The following is a 25,815-nucleotide window of genomic DNA, read 5'->3' as shown; positions in this document are numbered from 1 at the left end:
GCTTCAAGTTACTGTCTAATGTCCTTTAATTTTAGCTTGAAGGAGCTCCTTTAGCATTGTTTGTTGGGCGGTCCTCCTGGTAATGAACTCCCTCAGCTTTTGTTTATCTGGAAATTTCTTAATTTATCCTTCATTCCTGAAAGGTAGTTTTGCAAAATATAGAATTCATGGTTGACCATTTGGTTTTATTTTCCTTTGGGGACTTTAAAAATGTCATCACACTGCCCTGTGTCCATGTGTTCTCATTGTTCAACTCCCACTTACAAGTGAGAACATGTGGTATTTGGTTTTCCATTCCTGTGTTAGTTTGCTGAGAATGATGGTTTCCAGCTTCATCCATGTCCCTGCAATGGGCATGAACTCATTCTTTTTTATGGCTGCATATTATTCCATGGTGTATATGTGCCACATTTTCTTTATCCAGTCTATCATTAATGGGCATTTGGTTTGGTTCCAAGTCTTTGCAATTGTAAATAGTGCTGCAATAAACACATGTGTGCATGTGTCTTTACAGTAGAATGATTTATAATCTTTTGGGTATATATCCAGTAATGGGATTGCTGGGTCAAATGGTATTTCTGATTCTAGATCCTTGAGGAAGCATTACATTGTCTTCCACAATGGTTGAACTAATTTACACTCCCACCAACAGTGTAGAAGCATTCCTATTTCTCCACAGCCCTGCCAGCATCTGTTGTTTCCTGGTTTTTAAATAATCACCATTCCAACTGGTGTGAGATGGTATCTCATTGTGGTTTTGATTTGGGCTTCTCTAATGACCAGTGATGAGCTTTTTTTCATATGTTTGTGAGCCACATGTCTTCTTTTGAGAAGTGTCTGTTCATATACTTCACCCACTTTTTGATGGGGTTTTTTTTTCTTGTAAATTTAAGTTCCTCATAGATTCAGGATATTAGACCTTTGTCAGATGAGTTGCTTGCAAACATTTTCTCCCATTTTGTAGGTTGCCTGTTCACTCTGATGGTAATTTATTTTGCTGTGCAGAACCTCTTTAGTTTGATTAGATCCCAAATGTCAATTTTGGCTTTTGTTGCAATTGCTTTTGGTGTTTTAGTCATGAAGTCTTTGCCCATGCCTATGTCCTGAATGGTATTGCCTAGGTTTTCTTCTAGGGTTTTTATGGTTTGGGGTTTTACATTTAAGTCTTTAATCCATCTTGAGTTAATTTTTGCATAAGGTGTGAGAAAAGGGTCTAGTTTCTGTTTTCTGCATATGGCTAGCCAGTTTTCCCAGTACCACTTATTAAATAGGAAATCCTTTCCCCATTGCTTGTTTTTCTCAGGTTTGTCAAAGATCACATGGTTGTAGATATGTGGTGTTATTTCTGAGGTCTCTGTTCTGTTCCATTGGTCTATATGTCTGTTTTGCTACCAGTACCATGCTGTTTTGGTTACTGTAGACTTGTAGTATAGTTTGAAGTCAGGTAGTGTGATGCCTCCAGCTTTGTTCTTTTGGCCTAGGGTAGTCTTGGCTATATGGGCTCTTTTTTGGTTCTATATGAAATTTAAAGTAGTTTTTTAATTCTGTGAAGAAAGTCACTGGAAGCTTGATGGGAATAGCATTAATTCTACAAACTAGTTTGGGCAGTATGGCCATTTTCACTATATTGATTTTTCCGATCCATGAGCATGAAATGGTTTTCCATTGTTCTGTGTCCTCTCTTATTTCCTTGAATGGTGGTTTGTAGTTCTCCTTGAAGAGGTCCGTCACATCCCTTGTAAGTTGTATTCGTAGGTATTTTATTCTCTTTGTAGCAATTGTGAATGGGAGTTCACTCATGACTTGGCTCTCCGTTTGTCTGTTACTGGTGTATAAGAATGCTTGTGATTTTTGTACATTGATTTTGTATCCTGAGACTTTGCTGAAGTTGCTTATCAGCTTAAGGAGTTTTTGGGCTGAGACAATGGGGTTTTCTAAATATACAATCATGTCATCTGCAAACAGAGATAATTTGACTTCCTCTCCTCCTATTTGAATATGCTTTATTTCTTTCTCTGATTGCCCTGGCCAGAACTTCCAGTACTATGTTGAATAGGAGTGGTGAGAGAAGGCATCCTGGTCTTGTGCCAGTTTTCAAAGGGAATGCTTCCAGCTTTTGTCCATTTAGTATGATATTGGCTGTGGGTTTGTCATAAATAGCTCTTATTATTTTGAGACACGTTCCATCAATACCTAGTTTATGGAGAGTTTTTAGCATGAAGGGATGTTGAATAATGTTGAGTAACTGAACACCAACATGGCTTCATCTCACTCCAACAGTGAAATTGCTCATATGAAGGTCACCAGTAAGCTCAAAAGGTCCCATCTGCCTTCATTATTTGACCTCTCAGCAACTTTTAAAGTATCAGACCAGGCTCTATGATCAAGACATTTTCCTTTCTCACTTCTTGATGACACCACATAAAACGTTTTCCTCCTTCTTCACAAGCCAACTTTTTGGGTTTCTTTTTTTGTTTGAGACAGGGTCTCACCCTGTAACCAGGTAATACAACCAAAATGATAGACTTGAATAGGAATAGTAACTAAAAGTCCAAGACTTCAGCTCTGTCGGTAGATAATCTTGGACTCAAGCCTGGAATATGTCACTTGCTAACTGGGAATCTAGGCAAGATATTTTATCTTTCTAATTCTGTTTCCTCATGAGTAAAATGTGGGCACTATAGTCATCAGTTGGTAAGGATTAAATGAGCTGGTACAGTAATAGCTTAGTCACATCACACAGTTCTCAGAATATTTTAGTTTAGTTTAATGAATACGGGTCCTTATTGTACAAGGGATTTAACACTCAAAGATAAATTTATAGAATAAATAAATTTTCTAACTGCAACTTCTCACCATCATAGTTTTTAACCTCCATGAGGAATATAAGTTCAACATCTCTATAACTCATAATATAAAATATTGAACTGATGATATGGTTTGGCTCTGTTTCCCTACCCAAATCTCATATGAAATTTTAATCACCACCCTAACCCTAACAATCGTAACCTTATGCTATCCATAACCTAAATGAAAATGATAAGAGCCTAACAGTTCAGTGAATAAATGATGGTTGATCCTAAAGGAATTAATAATTCATCAGAGAATTATTAAAGAATTAAGAATTACTGTTCCACCAACACTCACTGTGTCTCAGTGGTGCTCCTTGGTGCTGCCAGGCTTTGGTTAACCACCCACGCTTAACCTTTGCAGCCACCGCATGGCAGGTCCCAGCACCATCCCCATCTTACAGGTGAGAGGTTTGTGAACCTGCCTAGGGTCACACAGCTGGGCAGTGTCAGGCCTGAATATGAGCAGGCACAGGTGGTGTCAGGAGAGACGCTGATGTCATAACAGTACAAGGAAAAGAAGGAGCAGGAGTGAGCATGGCATGATGGCCAGACATGCCATGGGCTGACCCCACGTGGATCCAGCCTCACAGCTGGCCAGGATACACTTTTCCTGTCCTTACATGAAAACTTCATGTAAGAGTACAGAGTGCAGGGAAAGGGTTCAAACAGCACTGGTACGTACTAGGAACTAGAGATGTTGGCTGTCACTGACTCAGTGAAAAGCAATCAGACAAAATACTAGAAACGAACCACAGGGACAGCTGGCTTTGTCTTTAGGTGTCAGGCCTGCATGTGTTTCCTTCTAAGTCTGTCCCCTCATTCTGCAAAACACATGAACTCAGGTGATGAGTCGGGGAGCAGGAGCAGTGTGGGGTCAGAGGAAGCCCTGGACCCTGGTCCCTGATGTGGGCTCCTTGTTGGTGGCTTCCCCGTCCCTGGGGTCTGACCTTGTCCCCGTGTCGGGGCCCTGGCACCCGCACGCCCACTCCATGCTCCAGTCTCCATCTGAGGAGGGAGAGGAACTGATCACGAGAGCTGGTCCCATGGCCACGGGGTGATAGTACCTGGCAGCCAGTGGCTCTGAAACCGTCTCAGCTCCAGGAAAGTCCAGGGCTAAGACCAGCGGCTCCCACGGTCCTTGGGATGTCTCTGGGGATTGTGGAGGCCCCTTTTCCTCACGTCCCTCTGCAAGTCATGAGATGGGAGGGGAGGCTTAGTGAGGCTCCGTCCAGGTCCCAGTCTCCTTCCCAGCAGGCAAGAGCAGCCCTGCTGGCTGGAAAAGGCTGTTGCCACGGGGCCATCCAAATATTCTTTCTTGGCAGGTCTTTGGTCTGAACCAACAATCCATTACCACCAACCCAAGACACCCCAAATCCTGGTGCCTGGATCACCTCTCAGATATACTCACTGAACCCTTCTCTGGCCACACGATGCCCTCATCTCCAGCTCAGCTCCTGGCCCAGCCACACGGTGACCTCGAAATGCAAAGGGGCAGCCACAGCTCCGTCTTCCAGCCGGGCTGGAGGTTTTGTTGTTTGGGGGCAGGAGGACTTGTCCTTCAGATGAGCTTGACAGCTGAGCAGGTGTGCAACTGGTTTGCCAGTCGCTGGTGGTGCCAAACATCCCCTTCCCGGTGCATGGAGCCAGCCCAGCTTCCATTCTTTGAGCACAGGAGTGCACAGAGGCGGCTCTGACAGCTCATTCCACCGAGAGAGGGAGCGGGAGCCTGGCCGAGCCTCTGTGCGGACAGCGGGGATGGCACTCGGTGCACGGTGCCCTGGAGTCCAGAGCAAGCGCTCGGGGAGGCAGCGAGCGCTCGGCGTGGGCGGGACCCGCAGGCACCGCCTCCCCAGGCTGCCCCCATCCCCGGCCCGCGCGGTGCCGGCGGGGCCGTTTGCGCAGCCGCCCACACACGTCCCGCCGGGCGGGCCCTTGCTCCACCCGGACAAAGCGCCCAGGGCCACCCTGAGTCCCTGCAGGGTCAGGGCCTGCGGAATCGCGCGGCCTTTGCCCCACAAAACCACTGTGTGGCGGAAGAGCGCTTTGGCCGCGTCGCCTCGAAACTGGACCCGCACATCTGAGCCTGCGTTTCCGTTTCCCCCAGAGACCCCGGGCTCCCTCCTCCAGGGACAGGAACGCAACGCACTGGCAGAGCTCGCTGATTGGATGGGGGAGACAAGTGGGCGGAGTGAGCACTAGGAGATCCTGTCATTGGATAAGAAAGAGAAGCGGGCGGGGTGGGCACTGGTAGAGTCTACAGGTTGGATAGGAGCGAGAAGCGGGCGGAGCGAACACTGAGATCCTGCAATTGGACAGGCATGAAGTACGTGGGGCGAGCGCTGAGGAGACCCTGCCAATTGGACAAGAGAGAGAAGTGGGCGGAGTAAGCATTGGTAGAGCCTGCTGATTGGGCAAGAGGCAGGAGTGGTAGGAGCAAGGACTGCGGAGAAGGCTGCTATTGGATGTTACGGAGAAGAGGGCGGAACAAGAAGGTGGAGAGCTCTGCAGATTGGACAGGAAAGATAAGCAGGAGGAGCCAGCAATGAATGGAGCCAGCGGTGAAAAGAGCCCTGACAATTAGACAGGGGAGAGCAGTGGAACCAGAATTAGGGTAATGGTCACGGTGACAGCCAGAAAGGAAATTCCAGCAGGGATGCCCACCGCACCAACCCAAAGCTATGACCCGAGTCCTAACCCACCCTAACTCAGCCAAAACCGAACTCCAAACCCTGACTAAATGCAAAACGCTGACCCGGACCCGGAACTGGACCTAGTGCGAACCCAAGCCTGAACCCTAACCCCTAACCCATAGCCCCTAATCCTGATCCTAGACCCTAACCCCGACCCTAAACCCTGACGCTGACCCTGAGGGGAGACATAGAGGAAAGAGATGGAGAGGTTTGCACATTCAGTGACGTACACTTTCTTCGTTAGTCGATGTTAGAAAGCAAAGGCTTTTATCTCTTGAGAAGTTTCTGACCTAAGAATGATGTACAATAAACTGTATTCAACAACTGATCAACATTTTCTAACAAGGTGGAATGAAAATATAAAGTGTGGAGATTGCTACTAGTCCTCATACACTTATCTGTGGTTAGGAAGGTTTTTTTTTTCCCTCGAAACCTAAGCAGTACATGTCTTAAATTACCTTCCAAAATTTAAGACTCTTGGAGCCTCAGACGGGCTGGCGTTAGAGTCAACGCTGTTTGTTGGATGAGTGGACAACAGCATGGCCACCAGGTCCTGGTGTAAAAAGTCTTGGGCTGCCTCAGTTTGAATCCTGCTTCTACCACCGACCAGCCGTGTGATTCTGTAAAAGTATTTTAACCTCTCTGGGCCTTAGTTTCCCCATCTGTAACTTGAGGGCCTACCTCAAATGCGTTCCTGGTGAAGAGTAACAAGACTATATCCGGAGTAGGTTTCAGTTGCCTTTTCCTCCGTCTTTCCACCCTCCCCTCCAACCCTTCCAAATCTTTTTTTTTTTTTTTTGACAGGGTCTCCCTCTGTTGCCCAGGCTGGAGTGCAGTGGCGTGATCTCGGCTCACTGCAATCCCCACTTTCCAGGCTCAAGAGACCCTCCTCCTCCTACCTCAGCCTCCTGAATAGCTGGGGCTACAGGTGTGTGCCACCATGCTAGGCTGTCACTGCGTGTGTGTGTGTGTGTGTGTGTGTGTACAGATGTGATTTCTCCATGTTGACCAGGCTGGTCTCGAACTCCAGGCCTCAAGCAATTCTCCCACCTCGACCTCCAAAAGTGCTAGGACTTACAAGCGTGAGCCACCGCCCCCACCCCCTTCAAATCTATTAAAAGGTGAGAGTCTCGCCAAGGCAATGAGATCGCAATATGATGTTTCCATTTACTTTGGATTATATGTCATTATAAATATTAACAAATAAGACTTAAAAAGGACACCTTCGGGTAGGTCAAAGTACAAAACCTGTGTGTGGGACTGCAGTTTGAGGACAGTGTCTGCAGCCGTCACATGGCAGCAAAACGGTGTTAAGCAGTGCACGAGAGTCTGCGTCGACGACAGCCAGAGTCCATGCATCGGGAGGTTCACTCGGTTTGCGAAGGAACAACGGGCAGGGCATGCACGGCCCGGGCTCGGCGGGCGGACAGGCCGGGCGCAGTTCCCCGCGCTCGCCACTAGAGGTCAGGAGGTGACCGCTTCGGGGCTGGAAGACGGGCCCGTCGGGGATTGGCGCTGGCGGCGGGCGGGGCGGAGAGCGGGGCGGGGTTGGATGCAGCGCCTGGTTACTGACACCTGGAATGGTTTTTTTTGTTGTTGTTGTTGTTTTTTTTTGGCATCAGATTTCCTGTCTTTGTGGGGCTGATGGACCCGAGTAAAGATGCACATTTGGGGTCAAAGGCAGAGCCGCTTCTGCAGCTTCTCAAAGCGTTTTTTTTTTTTTTTTTTCTGAGACGGAGTCTTGCTCTGTCGCCCAGGCTGGAGTGCAGTGGTGCAATCTCAACTCACTGCAACCTTCACCTCCCAGGTTCAAGCGATTCTCGTGCCTCAGCCTCCCTGAGTAGCTGGGACTACAGGCATGCGCCACCACGCCCGGCTAATTTTTGTATTTTTAGTAGAGACGGGGTTTCGCCATGTTGGCCAGGCGGGTTTCGAACTCCCGACCTCAGGTGATCCGCCAGCCTCGGCCTCCCAAAGTGCTGGGATTACTGGCGTGAGCCATCGCGCCTGGCCTCAAAACGCATTAACAGAAAGACAATCTGCACGGGATCTAGAAGGGTGCTGAGATCCTAGGGAAGGCAAGTTTCCAAACTTCCTGGTGAGTTCCTGCCCGAGTGCCCGTGCCGCCCCTGGGCCGGCCAGTAAACCCGCCTCCCAGCCTGACTGGCCCCATCTTTCGGGCCCAGCCCCATTTGCACAGCCTGGGCAGTAGAGGACCCTGGACTGGGGGGCCGGAGTTCTGGGTTCTTGTCCCAGCTGTGCCCCTTCAGGCCCCTTTCGCCCACTGGGCCCCACATTCCCCAAGTGCCTAATAAGGAAGTCGCGCTAGGTGGAGGGTGCAGCCTCTTCTAGCTTTGCCATTCACTTCTGTCTTCAGAGAGGCTGTCAAGTCTCCTCTCTGAATCAGACCTCCAAAAAGCAAAGCTAAGAAGATACCCAGAGCTCACCTAGACACCAGGCCTTTCAGAAATAGACCACCTCTTACCTTAGGCCCCCAGAGGGTGCCCATTCTGTGTGGAGAAAAGAGGAGCCCTTGCCTCAGCCCCCAGAGGCTAGGGTGGGGTGGCTGGGTTTTGGGGCCGGGTTAGGCACCTCTGGGGAAGCCTGAAGCAGCACGGATGGTTTCAAAGCCAGCAGACGAGGTGGCAGGACAGTGGCAAGACCCCAGGTCTCCATCATGTACCTGAGCTTCCTGAGCCTTCACCTGGGGTCTCCGCTGAGTCTCCGACAGACCAGGAGGGAAGGGACTGCGGGTACCGACCCCCAGGGAGAGAAAGTGGCAGTCAGAGGACCTGGGTTTGAGTCCTGGCTCACCCTTCCTGGCTATGCGGCCTTGGCAAACTACTCAGACTCTGGGAACCTGTTTCACCTGCAAGATGAGGATGAGAATCAAACCCACCTTGCAGGGCTGTGAACATGCGTTCAGGCAAGTGCATGCATAAACCTTCACACAAAAACCCTCCCTAAAGGTGGGGAGACAAGGCTCCATGAGCAGCAGGCGGCCAGGGACTGTGTGGGGGCTGGGGTCCTGTTTTCCCTGCAACCTGGGAAAGGCCTGATGGGCACTTGGTGGGATTCAAATCATGACCCTGGACCTCAGGTGGTGGTGTGCTTTGTGTCGTGCCTGTGAGTCCCTCTATCGGTGTTGAAGGGGTGGGCAGCAGGCGGGTGAGCCCCAGGCTGGCAGCTAGCAGGACCTCTCTTGTGTGAGCTCAGCACGCCAATTCCCCTCAAGTGTGGTGTCCAGCACTCTGGGCTGGGGGTTGTGGATCCTGGTTCCAGCTGTGTGGGGGCTGGAAGACCCTGGGCAGGTCACCTGACCTCTCTGGGCCTCTGTTTCCACCACACACTGATGGGCTGAGCACACTGGGACTCTGGCTGTGCAACTCCTTGGCTCTGCATTTGTTCACCCAGCGTTCCTGAGGGGCCCTTGGTAGGCAGGGAAAGTTTGTGGGCTTCAGGCATGGGCCCCAAGATTCAGATACTCTGAAGCCTCCTGGGGAGTCTCACTCAGGGGAGCAGACAGGACCACCAGGCAGGGTGATTCTTGCTCAGCTCCTGGAGGGTGGAGCCGGCCCCACAGGCCTCGCCAGAGACAAGGCCGTGGACTGCCACCGATTACTCCCAAAAGGGACATCTGTGGCAGTAGTGGGACCAAGATGCCATGAGCAAGCACCCGGAGGCCCCCAGTGTGAGCTAGGGAGGGGCCCCCAGTGTGAGCTAGGCCCCCAGTGGAAGGGAAGGGAAAGGGCAGAGTGAGGACGGGTGGGAATGGGGAAAGGGCAGAGTGAGGATGAGTGGGAATGGGGAAAGAGCAGAGTGAGGACGGGTGGGAATGGGGAAAGGGCAGAGTGAGGATGAGCGGGAATGGGGAAAGAGCAGAGTGAGGACGGGCGGGAATGGGGAAAGGGCAGAGCGAGGACGGGCGGGAATGGGGAAAGGGCAGAGCGAGGACGGGCGGGAATGCTTTTGCTGTTTTTCTAAGCACAAGGGACCCTTTCCTCCATTGCAGCTGACCTGATGCTTATGCCAGGAAGGAGGAGGGGAGGGCTCCATCTTCGAGGTCCCTCAGGAGTAGAAAGAGATGGAAGTGGGAGACTTGGGTCTGAGGTCTGAACTTGACCCTGCACCAGCACCAGTTTCTCCATGCTCCTCCCATCACTTCCCCCACCTCCTGCCTCGAGCCTCACACCTTCCTAACAAACCCTCCCCCGGAGAGGAGACCCTGGGTCCACAGCAGCCCGGCCCCATTGGCTTTCTCTCTCCAGGCCTTTTTAGACCACTCCCACTGCCTGGACTGCTTTTAGATCCCCCCACTCACCCTCCAAGGCCTTACGGAAGCACCGCCTGCTCCAGGAAGCCTTCCCCGACCTCCCGACAGAGTCAGCAGAGCCCACGGTACTTGCAGACTGGCCAAGCTGGTCTCGGTATTTCTCACCCCAGTTGGAATGGTTTGTTCCCAGCTTCCTGACTAGATGGGAACTCCCTGAGGGCAGACCCTGTGTCCCATTCACCCCCAGGCCTTGTGGAATCATTGAGTGAAGCATGTGAGACTCCGGGAACTCTGGCAGACTTTCGGCCGGCAGGCCCGCTTCTTCCGTCTGCCCAGCAGCGAAGGAGATGAGGGATGCAGTCAGCTTTTCTTGGGCCGGAGCAGCCAGTCTTCAAGGTCCCGTCGTCCACCTGTCTGCTCACCACCTCCCTCCTCTGTTCGCACTGTCCCCCAGGGCGCCCCCACACTCTTGTCCTCTCAGCCTGGGCTGGCCTCTAGAAGGGTCTTTGCTCCCAGACGGGCCTGTCCCCTTCCCCTGGGCAGGTGCTGAGGTCTCCTTCCACCACCGGCCTCTTGGGCCCCAGAGGGCTGAGAGCCACCCCCAGCTCCCTGCCCTCCCCATCCCAGAGTGGCTGAACCCTCCACGTCCTCCGAGCGGGGACTGCAGTGGCTCTGTGTCCAAGCAGGGGTTCTGGATCTCCCCCTTTGTGGGGGCCACAGGCCTTGGTGGCTGCTGGGGAAGCCCGGGGCCGGCCGTGCTGGGCGCAGGCGGCGGCAGGGGTAGCGGTGGGGGGCGGGCGTCAGTCACTGAGCACGGCCCCCGGGAGCTCGCTGGTGAGTGTGTGCCAGCGCTCGATGCGTTTGTCCCTGTTCTTCAGGCAGTCAAACCAGTGCTTCAGGCGCTCCCCCTTGGCGTTGATGCCCAGAACCACGCCACCTGCGGGAGGACAGGAGGGGCAGCTGGGGTACCGGGACCCCGACTCCCAGGCGTGGGCTCCAGGGCCAGCCTCTCCCACTGCCCGCTGGGCTCTGAACATGAACAGGACCTGACCTCCATGCCACACTCTGGCCCCGTCAGGGCCCAGCCATCCCGTCTCTCTTCCACCAGGGCAGGGATAGGGGCAGGGTGCAGAGGCAGCATGAGGGGGTCAAGGAATGGGGGCCCGAGGAGGGGAGAAAGGGCCGGGCAGCCCCACTATGCACAGCCAGCAGGCCCACCAGGAATTTGGGGCCTCTAGGGCTCAGAGTCCAGCCCGAGGCACCGAGCGCTGTGTGACCCTCCCAGAACTCCTTCTGTCTCTGGGCCTGTCTCTTCCTGGGGCACAAGGGTCAGGCTGCAGAAGGTCTGAGGCCCCTGACCTGGGGGCAGGTGGTCTGAGGCTCCAGCTTTCCCCAGGGGCCAGGAAGGAGGGGCTATGGCCTGATCCAGGACAGGCACACAGCGAGACGGCGTTCCCACTATGCCCCCTTACCAATGAAATCGTTGGATTTTCCAATGTCGTAATCCCAAACGGTGACCTCCAGGGACTTCTTGGCCAGGTCCCCATGCTTAATCTCATAACAGAACTCCTGCTGGCAAGAAGGGAGTGTTAGGGCTGATGCCACGAGGCCTGGCCCTCGGCCGGGGGCCAGGAGGGGTATGAGGTGTAGGGAAAGAGGAGGGATGGGGGTGAGCAGTGCTCAGGGTGGACGATGGGTGGATGCTCACGTGTCTCGCCCACTTTCCCCTGAGCTCCAGTGGGGTCTTCAGGGCCCCTGTCCCCCCGCCCGCTTGCTCCTTGTCCCTGAGCCTGCTCTCTCCACACCCCAGGAGCCTCCTGACTGCAGAGGCACCGCACGCCCCACAGTCCCTGACATCCTGGGCCTCTCCAGGGCCTGGCTTTGCTGACCCCTCCCTTCTCTGTGGGTGCCTCTTTCTCGCAGGTTCTGGGACCCTCCCTTCCATCCGGGGTTCCCCTCACTCTCTGGAAGCATCTTCTCGACCTCCCCTGCCTGCCTCGGGATCACTGGTGTGGCGTGGGCTCTACCCAAGGCCCCTCTGCTCTTCTTTCCTTCTTGCTCCTTGGGGGGAATCCGCATTTCCAGCTGTACTTGCCGCCTTGGGCTGAAGATCTTCCTGGGGCCCCAGGGTGTCTCGAGTCCCCTTGCCCCACACAGAGCTTCTCCCCGTCTTCCTCACCCCCTCTTTGCCCTGTTGCCTCCATGAGGAACCCCGGACTCCCCTCGACACTTCCCTCCCCCCAAGCCCTACATCCGACAAGTCCTGCCAGGAGCTTTCCAGGGGTCCCCCCCAGCTCCCCTGTGTCTGTGGCTTGGTGCGGCCCCTCCCCACCATCTCTGACCACCCTCCCCATCCCGCCATGACCTTTTGAAAACACAGCCACACCCTGGGGGCAGAGAAGTGGCCTTCATGAAGCTTCACCAGCCCCTCATACCTCATTAAACTCCGGGTTCAGGGTTTTTTTCTTCACCGCTGTCTTATGTTTGGATTTCTTGTCCACATCTGGCCTCAGGTATCTGGAATTACATCCAAGGGACAGGCAGAGGATGGGGACATGCTATGGGGTATAGATCAAGCCAGCAGGTATTCGAAGAGCTTTCTGTCCCTGGAGAGAGATTCCTGGGCCCTTCTTCTGTCCTAATCACTGGATTTTCCCAACGCTATTTTGTGGCAAAGGCGAGACGTTGTTTTCGAGAAGAAAGTGGTCCCTTCATCCACCGCACTTCTGTTCACACACACATTCCTGAAGTTAACCCTGGGGGCGCCCTCCATCCCCCTAGGAAAGGGGTTTTTCCTCGTTTCTGGAAGTCTAATTTTCATAAGGCTCACGTTTCCCATCAGAACAGAGTTTTTAGCAGAGTTGGTCTCTTGTTCAAACTTTTTTTTTTTTTTTGAGATGGCTCACTGCAACCTCCGCCTCCCAGGTTCAAGCGATTCTCCTGCCTCAGCCTCCAGAGTAGCTGGGACTACAGGCACGTGCCACCATGCCCGGCTAATTTTTGTATTTTTAGTAGAGACGGGGTTTCACCATGTTGGCCAGGATGGTCTCAATCTCTTGACTTTGTGATCCACCCACCTCGGTCTCCCAAAGTGCTGAGATTACAGGTGTGAACCACTGCGCCAAGCCTTTTTTTTTTTTTTTTTGAGATGGAGTTTCGCTCTTGTCACCCAGGCTGGAGTGCAGTTGCGTGATCTCGGCTCACTGCAACCTCCACCTCCCGGGTTCAAGTGATTCTTCTGCCTCAGCCTCCCAAGTAGCTGGGATTACAGGTGTGTGCCACCACGCCCGGCTAATTTTTGTATTTTTAGTAGAGATGGGGTTTCACTGTGTAGGCCAGGCTGGTCTCAAGCTCCTGACCTCAGGTGATCCACCTGCCTCGGCCTCCCAAAGTGCTGGGATTACAGGCGTGAGCCACCACCCCCGGCCCCAAGTTTCTTTTATAAAATAGCAGATTTATTGAGATATAATTCACATACCATAAAATCCATCCGTCTGAAGTGTAAAACACAGGAGCCTTTAGTAGACTCCCAGAGTTGTACAACCATCACCACTACCTCCATTGGAGCTTTGAGGAAGGACAAGACCTTTTGTGCAGTAACAGGGAGGCCACCTAGATGTTCTTCCCTCCACAGCCACTAAGGCCTTAGGCGTTGATGCAGAACAGCTGTCTTCCTCTGAGGCTCAGAGAGGTGGAGTGACTTGCCCAAGGTCACACAGCCGGCAAGCACAAGCGTGGTGCTTGGAAGCCAGGCTCAGGCTCCTTTCTCTATGACAGGGAGGTCATATGAAGGCTGGAGAAGGGGACAAGAGGTCCCCAACTTCTTTGCAAAGCTTCTCACCCTGTTCCTGCATAGATAATTGCATGACAATTGCTTGTCCCTGCTGAATGTGCTCTGGGGTCTCTGTGGTCTCACCCACTACCAACTCCCTGGGCCTGGCACCAGGGAGCTTAACAAACATCTGTCCAACGAATACGTGCATCCCTAGAAGTGAAGGCACCACCCAAAGGCACGCCCATGTCCAGCTTATTCTGCCCAGTTCCTCTCCAGAAAGCCTGCCTGGTTGACACACAGTGCCTGCGACGAAGCTGAATGCTATTATTTAAAAAATCCTTGCTGGTTTGAGAGGCAGAAAATGATATCTCACAGTTGCTTCACTTTGCATGTTGTAAAATTGTGACTTTCATGGCATAAATAATACTGGTTTATTACAGAAGCACTAGAAAATGCATGAGGACAAAAGTTGGGATTAGGAGAGAGAAATGAAGACATATGTCCACACAAAAACCTGTTCATTGCAGCTTTCTACCATCACCAAAAATTGCAAACAACTACACGCCCGTCAACTGGGGAGCTCATCAACAACAAACTTGTGGTTTACCCACACAATGGAAGACCACTTAGCAACAAAAAGGACTGAACTCCTGGTACATGCAACTGACAGATGAATCTCAAACGCACTCCTCTGTGTGAAAGAAGCCGGACTCACAGGGCAACACACTATCTGACTGTTTCATGGGAAAGTCTGGAAACGGCAACACTGTTGGGACAGAAAACAGGTGCGTGGTTGCCTGGGGCTGGGGAACTTTCAGGGGTCACATTCTCTGTGTTGACTGTGGTGGAAACAAGACTGTACCAGCCTGGGCGATACAGCGAGACCCCACCTCTACCAAAAAATTACAAACTAGCTGGGCATGTGGTGCATGCCTGTATCCCAGCTATTCCCAAGGCTGAGGTGGGAAGATCGCTTGAGCCCAGGAGTTCAAGGCTGCAATGTGCTATGATTGCACCACTGCCCTTTGGCCTGGACGACAGAGCAAGACCCTGTCTTAAAAAAAAAAAAAAAGAAAAGAAAAACTCACTGGATATGAATGATACAGGTTGAGGATCCATTATCTGAAATGCTTGGACCAGATGTTTTGAATTTGGGGTTTTTTATATTTACCAGTTCGGCATCCCTAGTTCAAAAATTCAAAAATCTGAAACCCCAGATGCTGCAATGAGCATTCCCTTTGAGCGTCACGTCGGTGCCTGGAATGTTTGGGGTTTTGGATTTACGGATTTGGGGCGCTCAACCTGTACCTCAATAAACCTGATTAAAAACAGTTTGGGGGGATTCCCCTAAGCCCGCCACCCGGAGACAGCGGGCTTCCTTAGTTACTTACTACCCTCCTTGGCCATTTCGCTACTTATTGGTATTGTGTCTGCTGTGAATTGTCCTTGGTCTGTTTGGTGATGGGTGAGGAGCAGGGACAGAAGGGTCCCGCATGCCCTGCCTTCAAAAGCCCCTGGAAGGAAAGTTGTTTTGGGATCTCTGTGCCCTCAGCCTGGACAACTTGTGCCCATCTGGTGACCCCTCACTCAGCCACCAGACTTCCAGGACAGGCATCAGCCTCGGCACCTTCAGCCACGGACAGTTCCACCAGCGCTGCCCTCTGTTCTGCTGTTTTCTCTACCAGAAGTGCCCTTCCCTCCTCACCTGACCACCCTGGGGAGATCCCTCAGCACCCTCCCTGAGCACACCCTGCTCTGGCACAAGCCCACCCTGCAAAGCCCCTGAGGCCTGCCCTGTGGCGTCTCTCCCTCCCTTGCTGTGAGGACAGTGGTCCTGGCCACCGGAGCTCATGGAGGCACCCTGTGCCATGTACCTCTGGGCCCTCTGCACAGTGCCTTCTGCTTGCCCGTGGCTTCGAGAAGAAACCCCTTCTGGTTATACATAAGAGAGCAGAGAAGGGAGTTGCCCAGGGTGGCACAGCAAGTTGCTGCCAGTTACTGCCATTTTCGCTGGCATGAAATGGAGATAACAGGAGCGACTGCACAGGCTGCTGGGCGTGTCACAGGCATTCCAGCATTCCAGCCTGGTGACAGAGTGAGTCACTGTCTCAAAAATAAGGAAGAAATAAAGAAAACAAATAAAAATAATAGTGCAGACAAAAGGCCTTGACCCATCTAGCTTTGGCCCTCAGCATCGACCGCTGGACACGTCCCTCCCTCTCTTCCAGGTCTAGGATACAGCTGAGGGGTGCCCCTCTTACCATCTAACCTGTGCCCTTATTTCCTCTGCTTTTAGTGAGGAAGAGGCCCCTGGTCCATGAAGGGGCCTTTCAGAGATGGGGACCCCTGAGGAGACCTGAGCAGCAGCCCTCGTGTCTCACCCACGGAGTCTGCAACAGACGTGGAGGTCTCAGGTGAGGCGTGGCTCAGATACAGGGAGTGGCCCACAGCTCAGCCTGGCTTTGAAAGGCCACGTGACCTGGCCCACGGCTGGCAGGTGGGACCCAGCTGCAGGGATCCAGCAGCACACACAACAGCCACCTGTGGCAGGGAGGAGCCTGTGGTACAGTGGACAGGCCCTGCCCAGATGGCCCCCCGCCTGCCTGTGGAAGCCAACCAGACCATCTGTCAGCTTTCTGGGCAACCCAGCAGGTGACCGTGGAATTCCTGTCCATCTGGCAGGTGGGCATTGAAACTGGTTTAAAAATTTCACACCATAGGCCGGGCACAGTGGCTCACGCCTGTAATCCCAACACTTTGGGAGGCCAGGGTGGGTGGATCACTTGAGGTCAGGAATTCAGGACCAGCCTGGCCAACATGGTGAAACCCCATCTACTAAAAATACAAAAATTAGCCGGGTGTGGTGGCGCATGCCTGTAATCCCAGCTACCTGGGAAGCTGAGGGGCGAGAACTGCTTGAACCCGGGAGGCAGGGGGTGCAGTGAGCTCAGATCACACCACTGCACTCCAGCCTGGGCAACAGAATAAGACTCTGTCTCAAAAAAAAAAAAAAAAAAAATCACACCATTTTGGCTTCAGATTGCACATCCTTCTGCAAGGACGTACACGCGTGAGATTCAAGTCAGTGAAGAAAAACATACGCAAGCCAGTATCCTACTGTGTGTGCTGTTTGGTGTGTTTTCGACAGCTGTCCATGTTATAATAACTCATCTAGTTCTAATTGATTCATTTTTAACTGCATAGTACCACATTCTACACATAGGCCACATTTTATTAATCTATTCCTCTGAGGATGAATGTTTGGCTATTTCCAGTTTATAGCTATTATACGCAATGCTGCGATAAATAGCTACCTGCCTGTGCCCAGGTTTCTAGGAAATAAAGCTGGAAGGAAAGTAACGTGGCCACAGGGCACACACATTTTCCACGTTGACTGGATATTGCCAACTTTCTCTCCAATGGTTATTGTGGGAGCCTCCCGAGTGTCTTCTAAGCATTCACAGAGCTTCCCCCAACACTCGGGTCTACGGTGCACTGGGATACTTTGTTTTGCTAAATTGTTGAGGCTGGGGCCCACTTTAGTGTTTTCCACATAGAAAACCAGTGGTCCCTGCACTCTTTGGGAGACTAACTTCCCCCAAAGATGGAGCAGGTCCTGGGCTCTGCTCCTGGAGCCTGGTGTGATTGGATTTTTTAAAATAACAGATTTTTTTTGAGACATAATACACATACTGTACAATGCACCCTTTTCGGTGTATAATTAGTGTATAACTTTGGTATATTCACAGAATTATGCAGCCAGCATCACAATCAATTTTAGAACATTTTCATCACCCCAGAAGGAAACCTAGGACCCTTCAGCAACCACTGCCCATGTCCCCTCAAGCTTCCCCCGGCTCCTGCAACCACAAATCTACTCTCTGCCTCTGTGGGTTGACCTATTCTGGACACTTCATAGAAATAGAGTCCTGCAATACGTGGCCTTCTGTGTCTGGCTTCTCTCACTTAGCATCTTGCTTTCAAGGTCCTCCCACAGTGTAGCACGCACCTGCTACACTCCTCAGGGCTGATCTTCCACGCACCTGCTCCACTCCTTCTTAGGGCTGATATTCCACGCACCTGCTCCACTCCTTCTTATGACTGATATTCCATGCACCTGCTACACTCCTTCTTAGGGCTGATATTCTACGCACCTGCTACACTCCTTCTTAGGGCTGATATTCCACGCACCTGCAACATTCTTTCTTAGGGCTGATATTCCATGCACCTGCTACACTCCTTCTTACGACTGATATTCCACGCACCTCCTACACCCCTTCTTAGGGCTGATATTCCATGCACCTGTGCTACACTCCTTATGGCTGATATTCCACACACCTGCTACACTCCTTCTTAGGGCTGATATTCCACTGCAGGGACAGACTTCATTTGTGTATCCATTCATCAGTGGATGGACGCTTGGGCTGTTTCCAGTGTTGGCTGTTGTGAATAGTGCTGCTATGAACATTCCTGCACAAGTTTTAGGATGGACATGTTTTTCTTATCTCTTGGGTATATAACTAAAAGTGGAATTGCCACATCAAATGGTGGCTCTGTGTTTAACTTTCTGAGGAACTATTAGCTGCTTCCCAAAGTGGCCATCCCATTATTGTCATATTATTTTTATTTGTTTATTATTATTTTGAGACAGTGTCTCACTCTGTCACCCTGGCTGGAGTGCAGTGGTGCGATCTCGGCTCACTTGCAATCTCCACCTCCCAGGTTGAAGTGATTTTCCTGCCTCAGCCTCCCAAGTAGCTGGGATTACAGGTGCCCGCCACCATGCCCAGCTAATTTTTTTCTTTTTAGTAGAGACGGGTTTCCCCATATTGGCCAAGCTGGTCTCAAACTCCTGACCTCAAGTGATCTGCGCACCTCGGCCTCCCACAGTACTGGGATTATAGGCATGAGCCACTGCACCCGGCCTAATTTATGACTATTTTTAACTGTAGAGACAAGGTCTCAGTATGTTGCCAAGGCTGGTCTGAAATTCCTGGGCTCAAGCAATCCTCTCAAGTAGTTAGGACTACGGGGACACGCCACTATGCCCGGCTAATTTCTAATTTTTTTGTAGAGATGGGGGTCTCACTATGTTGCCCAGGAGGGTCTCAAACTCCTAGCCTCAAGCAATCCTCCTGCCTTGGCCTCCCAAAGTGTTGGGAATGTAAGTGTAAGTCACTGCACCTGCCACATGCAATTTTTAAAGTGACAGAAATGTGATCATGGCCATGTGAATGGTGCCCCTAGAGCTGTGCCACGAGCAGTACTGGCCTCTTCATGGTGCCAAGATGTCCCTGAGGCCTTAGTCACCTGGGTCCTTGGTGTCCCCTAGGTCAGGGCCATCCCTCTGTCATTCCCCCTCCCTGAAGCAGCTGCCCCTCCTTTCTGCTGAACTAAATTCCTCCCCAAGTCTCACTTTTCCAGAGTCTCACTGTGAGCTCACACTCATACCTACCTGGTTTCTGAAGAGCCCCAAGCACTGATGGGAGTCACTGTGGCACCCCTCTCCAAAGGGTCGCCAGCTCCTGCCTGGCTCTCAGAGCTACACAGCCTCTCCTGACCAGGCTCACAGGTCCACAGCTCTGGACCCAGGCCACCTGGCATGGCCCCCTGAGTTAGTGTCTCTCCCCAGGCCCACCATCAGCCCTGTTGGAAGAGCTGGGTGGACTCTTATCCATATCTGTGGCCCCAGTATAGGGCTGGGCACATGTGGGCAGTTGCCAAGGCCTGGCAGAGTTCCTCTGAAGCCTCTCCCAGCCTCCTGGCTACCCCTGGCACTGGCCCCGCCTTCTGTCCCCTCCTCCGACTCATGGCCCTCCTGGGCCCCTCAGTCACAGAGAGGCCTGGAAATAGTATCAGGTGATAACTAATATCTGCATGACCCTGGGAAGCCACTCAGCCTTTCTGGGCCTCAGTTTCCCCATCTGTGAAATGGGCTGGCCATGCTTAACCCCTGGAGTTGCCAAGGTAGCCCATCAGGGAACATGGTGCCCCTGTACCTCAGGTACTCCCTGGGTGCCTGCCACCTGAGACCACGGAGCCGGCACACGGACCCCCGTCCTTGGAAGTGAAGAGGTGGCAGGTGGGCACATGCACGGCACACTCACGTTTTCACGTAGGGGTCCGAGTAGCCATTGGCGTCCATGGCGGCCAGGTGTGCGCACCGCACGATGCCCACCAGCAGGCCCTGCTTCTGCGAGCTGTACTTGAGGGAGATGAGGATGCGGCCCCGCTCCTCCAGGGACTTGTCTTCGGTCTTGTCCACCTGTTGGACGGGACGGTCACTCAGTCCTCACCTGCTCCCACCCCTCTCTTGGCCGTCCTTGGCCTCGTCCACTCCGGCTGCTGCAGCCGGGCCTGGTCAGGGTCCCTGGTGAGTGGTCACACTGTGAACTCACAGACCTTCTGTCATCTCTTCCCTCCCAAGCGTTCTTCCGGGGGTGGATCTGACCCTCACCCTCCCTGTTCTTGGCTGCATGGCCTGCGGTGGCCTTCACAGCCCAGCAAGGGCCAGCCCAGAGCTTGGCAACTGCAGCCCGGGGGCCAGATCAGGCCCAACGCCTGGCTCTGTGTGGGATGTGAGCTAAGAGTGGCTCTTACCCTTATTTTAAACAATTTCTTTTTCAAAAAAATAGAGACGGGGTCTCATTATGTTGCCCAGGCTGATCTCAAACTCCTGGGTTCAAGGGATCTTCCCACCTCGGCCTCCCAAAGTGCTGGGATTACAGCCATGAGCCACCGTGCCCAGCTGGTTCTTACTGTTTGGAATAGCAGAAGGAAAAATGAAATAAAAAACATTTTGTGACACATGAAAATGATATGAAATTCACACTTCAGCTTCCATTAATACCATGTTATTGGAACACAGCCTTGCCGGCTCCCTGATGCTTCCCTATAGCTGCTTTTTCCCTAAGGACAGAGCTGCATGGCAGCCACAGACTGCATGGCACACAGAGCCTGACATTAGCGCTAACCGGCCCTCCACGGGTCTGCAGTCCCCGGCCTGGCGCGCTTGGCTTCTGCAGATGGTCTTCCGCCAGGCCCTCCTCACAGCCTGCCCTGACTTTCTCTGCAGTCCCTGGGCTTTGAAGCTGGGTCCCACCTCCACACCTTTGCACACGCTGAATCCACAGCTCCAGCACCCTCCTCTGACCTCCTCAGTGTTCACCGTTGATAGATTCCTGGTCCTTCTGGGCCTAGGGGGCTTTGCTGACCATCCTCGGTGGGTTGGCCGTCCCCTCTGTGCACCCACTGCCTCGGGTTTATCCGGTCATGGCCCGGTGTGGCCCCCTGCTTCCTCAGGGGTCTGCCCCAGCCTCTAAGTTCCTTGAAGTTGGAACTCTGCCTGTACATTTTGTTTTTGAGACAGAGTCTCACTCTTGTCACCCAGGCTGGAGTGCAGTGGCACGATCTTGGCTCACTACAACCTCCGCCTCCCGGGTTTAAGCGATTCTCCTGCCTCAGCCTCCTGAATATCTGGGACTACAGTCTAATTTTTGTATTTTTTGGTAGAGACAGGGTTTTGCCATGTCTGCCAGGCTGGTCTCGAACTCCTGACCTCAAGTGATCCACCCACCTCAGCCTCCTAAAGTGCTGGGATTACAGGTATGAGCCACCGCATCCAGCTAATACCTGAGTCATCTTTAATACCTCAGGGCTGGGCAAGGGCCTGGCACTAGGGGCCCACTGGAGGCTTGTACTAGTGAAGGCAGGAATGGAGGGACAGATGGTCCCCTGTGCGTTCAACCTCATACAAGCAACTCCAGCCTGGGGGGGTTCAAAGAAAGGCAGAAAGGTCTGCCCATGCCAGTGGAGCCTGGTGGATGGAAAAGGGTCACCCTGGCCCCAGTTCCCTGAAGGTGCTTACTGAGGCCTCTCAGGGTGCTGGATGTGGCTCCCTCAGGAGAACCCTGAAGACAGAGTTCTGGTACGTTCCTTACCCTGGAGAAGCTGGGAGCCAGGTAGGGAGCCCATCCAGTCCCTTCCCCTGCCTCAGCAGCTGCCCGGTGCCTGCCTCTCAGGGCAGATCTCAGCTCCAGGCCTCCCCATCCCCAGCCAGCCTGATGCTTCTCCATTCCTTGCCCTCCCGAGACTACCCAGCTTCTTCCTTCTGGCTGCTGCACACCCCAAACCCTCTCTCCTAGGCCCTCAGCCCACCCAGACGTACCCAGCTTGAGCCCTGTGTCCCCCTGGATCCCCTCAGGACTCTACCGGGCTCCTCTCCTAAGCAGCCCCAGCCACCTCCTTTTACTCGCAACTGTGCCCCCTAAGCAGCCCCAGCCACATCCTTTTGCTCACAACCGTGCCCTGCCTAACACCAAAGTGAGTCCCTCTGGCTACATCTAACCCTTTCTGGAGCTGAGACTCCTGTGAGGTGAGCAGGGATGTCGAGCAGGGAAGACATACATGCCCGACCAGCCATCTTCGCCACCTCCCATGCCCAGAGCAGACATGGCTAATCGATCCTAGCGTTTGCCTTGAGCTCCAATGCCCCCTCAGAATCCTTTTCGACACAGTGCTCAGGCAGCCATTCCTGGTGGATCAGGCCAGGCCTGCGAGATCTCGCTATCTGCCCCTCAGGCCTCGATGCACTGTGCTGCTTGTGTCAGTGTGTGTGGTGTGAAAATTAAACAATATAAACCAGCAGGGGCCGGGCACGGTGGCTCACACCTGTCATCCCAGCACTTTGGGAGGCCAAGGCGGGCAGATCACCTGAGGTCAGGAGTTCAGGACCAGCCTGGCCAACATGGTGAAACCCTGTCTCTACTAAAAATACAAAAACTAGCTGGGTGTGGTGGCAGGCGCCTGTAATCCCAGCTACTGGGAGGCTGAGGCAGGAGAATCACTTGAACCCGGGAGGCAGAGGTTGAAGTAAGCCAAGATCGCGCCACTGCACTCCAGCCTGGGCAACAGAGACTCCATCTCAAAAAAAAAAAAAAAACAAAAACCAACCAGCAGGGATATTTTTAGCTCTTTTTTCAGGGGTGGGATATTGTACTTCGGGTTGTTTCCTATGAAGACCACTGGGTCTTGCTCAGTATCAACTGAGCCTCGCTCTGTCACCCAGGCTGGAGTTCAGGGGCACAATCTCAGCTCACTGCAACCTCCGCCTCTCAGGTTCAAGTGATTCTCCTGCTTCAGCCTCCTGAGTAGCTGGGATTACAGGCATGCACCACCACACCTGGCTAATTTTTGTATTTTTAGTAGAGACGGGGTTTCGCCATGTTGGCCAGGCTGGTCCTGAACTCCTGACCTCGTGACCCACCTGCCTCCTAAGATGTTGCCTTTCTTAAGTGACATAGGTCATGTGGAAAAACTGGGTTACCTGTGGTTAGTGACTAATAATAAAACAGAAAAGGTTATATCCACCACACAAATGTCTGAGTGGGAGAGAATGTGACAAGGGAATAAAATTGGATCAAATTATGCAAAAATAACTGGGATTCTGGGAAGAAGCCCTGGCCACAGGCTGACTCACCCCAGGGCTTGACTTGGGCTAAGCTCGAGGCGAGTCCACGTCCCCGGGCCCCACTGGGGCTGGGTACACTGGGGACGGCCGCTGGGCTTTGTCCTCCTGAACTTGCCCCTTGCCCAGGCCTCTAGGGGGACAACGTGCCAGCGAGGGGACCGTGCCTCTGCCTGTGTCCTGAACACTGGGAGGCTGAGGCCCCAGCATTTCTCTTGACCCCAGTGGCACTGGGGACCCCTGGCTTCACCAGCCCTATGAACCAGGTGAAGGTGAGTCCAGAGACAGGGGAGGATGGGGGAGGGAAGAGGGACACAGAGACCGAGACTCGGGAGGGCGCAGCCGCTGGAGCAGGGCCGGGGGCAAAATCTGTTCTGACAACATTGAGACAAATGCCATGTCTAGGAAGGGACACTCTCCCGTCTCCTCCGTGCATCTCACAGGCACTCAGATCTAACACGTTCCAAGCGTGCTCCCTGCTGCAGTCCTCTGCGCACAGCGAACAGCCCCTCAGGCTTCAGTGGCTCAGGCCCCAAACCTCGGATCTGCCCTTCCCTCACCCAGCGACGTCATATCTGCTGCCTGCACATCCGGTTCAGAATCAAGCCCTCCTGCCGCTGCCAAGGTCAGGCCAGGGCTGCGCCCATCTCTCCCCATCTCCGCAGGCCTCCTGCCCTCTCCTCCCTCTTCTTCAAGCCATCCTAAGCCCAGGCCAGCGAGCCTGGTAAAATGTCATCTCTCGCGCTCCCTCAGCTTAGCACCCTCCCGTGGCCACTCAGAGTGAAAGCCAGAGTCCTTCCTCACCTCCACCCCCTTGACTCTCCACATTCACCTCCCCGGTCTCTCCTCTCACTCTGCCCCTCATTAGCCCCATCGCAGGCAGGAAGTTCCGCCTTCCCAGCACCTGCCACCGAGCCAGGTACACAGCAGGTGCTCAATCAATCCTCTCACCGGCAGCTGCTTCTCCAGGCAGATGCTGAAGGTCTTGGTGTGGTTGGGTTTCAGCTTCTTCAGGGGCACACGTGTCTCCCCGATGAACTCATTGTGCCGGAATTTGTCCTCATCACACACAGAGATCCTAGTGGGGGCGGTGGCGAGAGGCACAGCCAGCGTCTCAGGTGCACTGGGCGTGGTGGGGATGTGCGCAGGTAGGGCCAGCCCTGGCTTGTCCTGCCCCAAGCCCGGCCCTGGTCTGGGGTGGGAGATGCACGAGATGCCTGGGCCCTGACAGGGCCGGAGTGTGGCATGATATCAGGCACTGTCCTCACGGACGAGTGTCCTCAGGTTGGAAGAGGGGACAGGAGAAGGCAGAGCCAGCGCCAGGAGTAGCCAGGGGCTGGGAGAGCTGGTTCTCTGGAGGGAACCACCTCCAGCACCCTGAGAGGCCCCAGGAAGCACCTTCAGGGGACTGGGACCAGGGTGACCCTTTTCCACCCACCATGTTCCATTGGCATGGGCAGACCTTTCTGCCTTTCCTCAAGGTCCCCAGGCTGGAGTTGCTGGCATGAGGTTGAACCCACAGGGGACCATCTGACTCTCCAGTCCTGCCTTCACGAGGACGAGCCGGGTGGGAGTGGGGGTTGGGGAGGGAGCAGGCGGCCCGGGACCCTCACCCACCGCAGGGTCTTTCGGATCATGTCTTCGTCTGTGATCCCATAGTAAGTGAGGGTCTCGTTCCACGTGGGGTTCAGAGTGTTACGGAGAGTTTTTGTTCTGAGCTTATTTGCCTGGAGAAGAGAAAAACGACCTTATTAGCATCAAAGGGTGTGTCAGACAGAACAAGGGCCCCCAGAGATGGCCACGTGCTCATCTTGGGGCCTGTGAATGTGTTACCAACATGGCCAAGGGGACTGAGGCTGCAGGTGGAGTTGGGGCTGGTAACGAGCTGATATTAGAATAGGGAGATTATCCGAGATTGCTGGGTGGCCCAATGTGGTCACGGGCTTCTTAAAAGCAGAAGAATGGGCAGAGAAGAGAGTCAGAGTGAGACGTCACCAAGGAAGGGGGCCAGAGAGATGCAATGGGGCCCGCTGTGAAGGTGGCGGGAGAGTCACGAGCCCAGGAGGGCCGATGGCCTCTAGAAGCTGGAAAGAGCTAGGGAACTGTGGGCTCCCCAGGCTCCAGAAGGAACGCAGCCCTGCGACACCTTGATTTTAGCCCAGAGAACACTGTTGGACTTCTAACCTGCAGAGCCGTCAGAGAGTAAGCGTGCTGCTTTACGCCACGAAGTTTGTGGTCATTTCTTGCAGCAGCCATGGGAGGCTTATCCAAGGAGGACCCCACCTCCAGCCCCTGATGCCACGGGGTAGGTTCTGCAGGAGGCCTGTGTGGAACTGGAGTCTCCTTCCCAGGGCATTCCCCTCTGCCTGGAACCCATCCCGTCCTCGGGCCTGCCTCGGGGGTGGCCTCTCCGGGCTGGAATATTGCCGCCACTCCCTCCTCCTGTGCCAGCGACTCTGAGCTCCTTGTCTGAATCGGTCTGATGCCTGCCACACCCGGCTCAGGCTGGGAGGTCAGACAGCCTGTCTGTGGCAGCATCAGGTTCCCCACTGTGAAAAGGGCACAGGAATCCCTCTCTCCCATTGCTTTCGGGAGCTTGTTTATAAGGAGACTGCTCTTTATAAAAAACACTCAGGAAAGTCCTGGGACTTTCTACAACTCGGCAGCCAGGCACTGCCGGCTCCAGTCCCACAAATGAAGGGTCACTGAGCTCCCGCGTGCGGCATACTTCCCGGGTCACACTCGCCCTCAGCCCTCAC

The 25,815-nt window shown here is 53.5% G+C and overlaps 1 protein-coding gene across 1 annotated transcript in view; it reads right to left on the bottom strand.

Annotated features, from left to right (window-relative positions):
* Positions 1-10,527: 10,527 nt before the first annotated feature.
* DOC2B (double C2 domain beta) overlaps positions 10,528-25,815 on the bottom strand; it is a 30,359-nt gene continuing 15,071 nt past the window's right edge. Inside the window, exons 4-9 of the mRNA XM_055257016.2 lie at positions 24,674-24,783; positions 24,008-24,134; positions 19,698-19,855; positions 12,251-12,332; positions 11,288-11,384; positions 10,528-10,752 (exon numbers count right to left, since the gene is read on the bottom strand). Coding sequence (XP_055112991.1) covers positions 10,616-10,752; positions 11,288-11,384; positions 12,251-12,332; positions 19,698-19,855; positions 24,008-24,134; positions 24,674-24,783 — 711 coding nt within the window. The 3' untranslated portion in view covers positions 10,528-10,615. The remainder of the gene's footprint in view (positions 10,753-11,287; positions 11,385-12,250; positions 12,333-19,697; positions 19,856-24,007; positions 24,135-24,673; positions 24,784-25,815) is intronic.

Source organism: Symphalangus syndactylus, chromosome 20 (assembly GCF_028878055.3).
Source record: "Symphalangus syndactylus isolate Jambi chromosome 20, NHGRI_mSymSyn1-v2.1_pri, whole genome shotgun sequence".
NCBI classification, from domain to species: domain Eukaryota; kingdom Metazoa; phylum Chordata; class Mammalia; order Primates; family Hylobatidae; genus Symphalangus; species Symphalangus syndactylus.
Note: the sequence above shows the minus strand (reverse complement) of the source record. Positions and strands in the feature narration are given on the sequence as shown.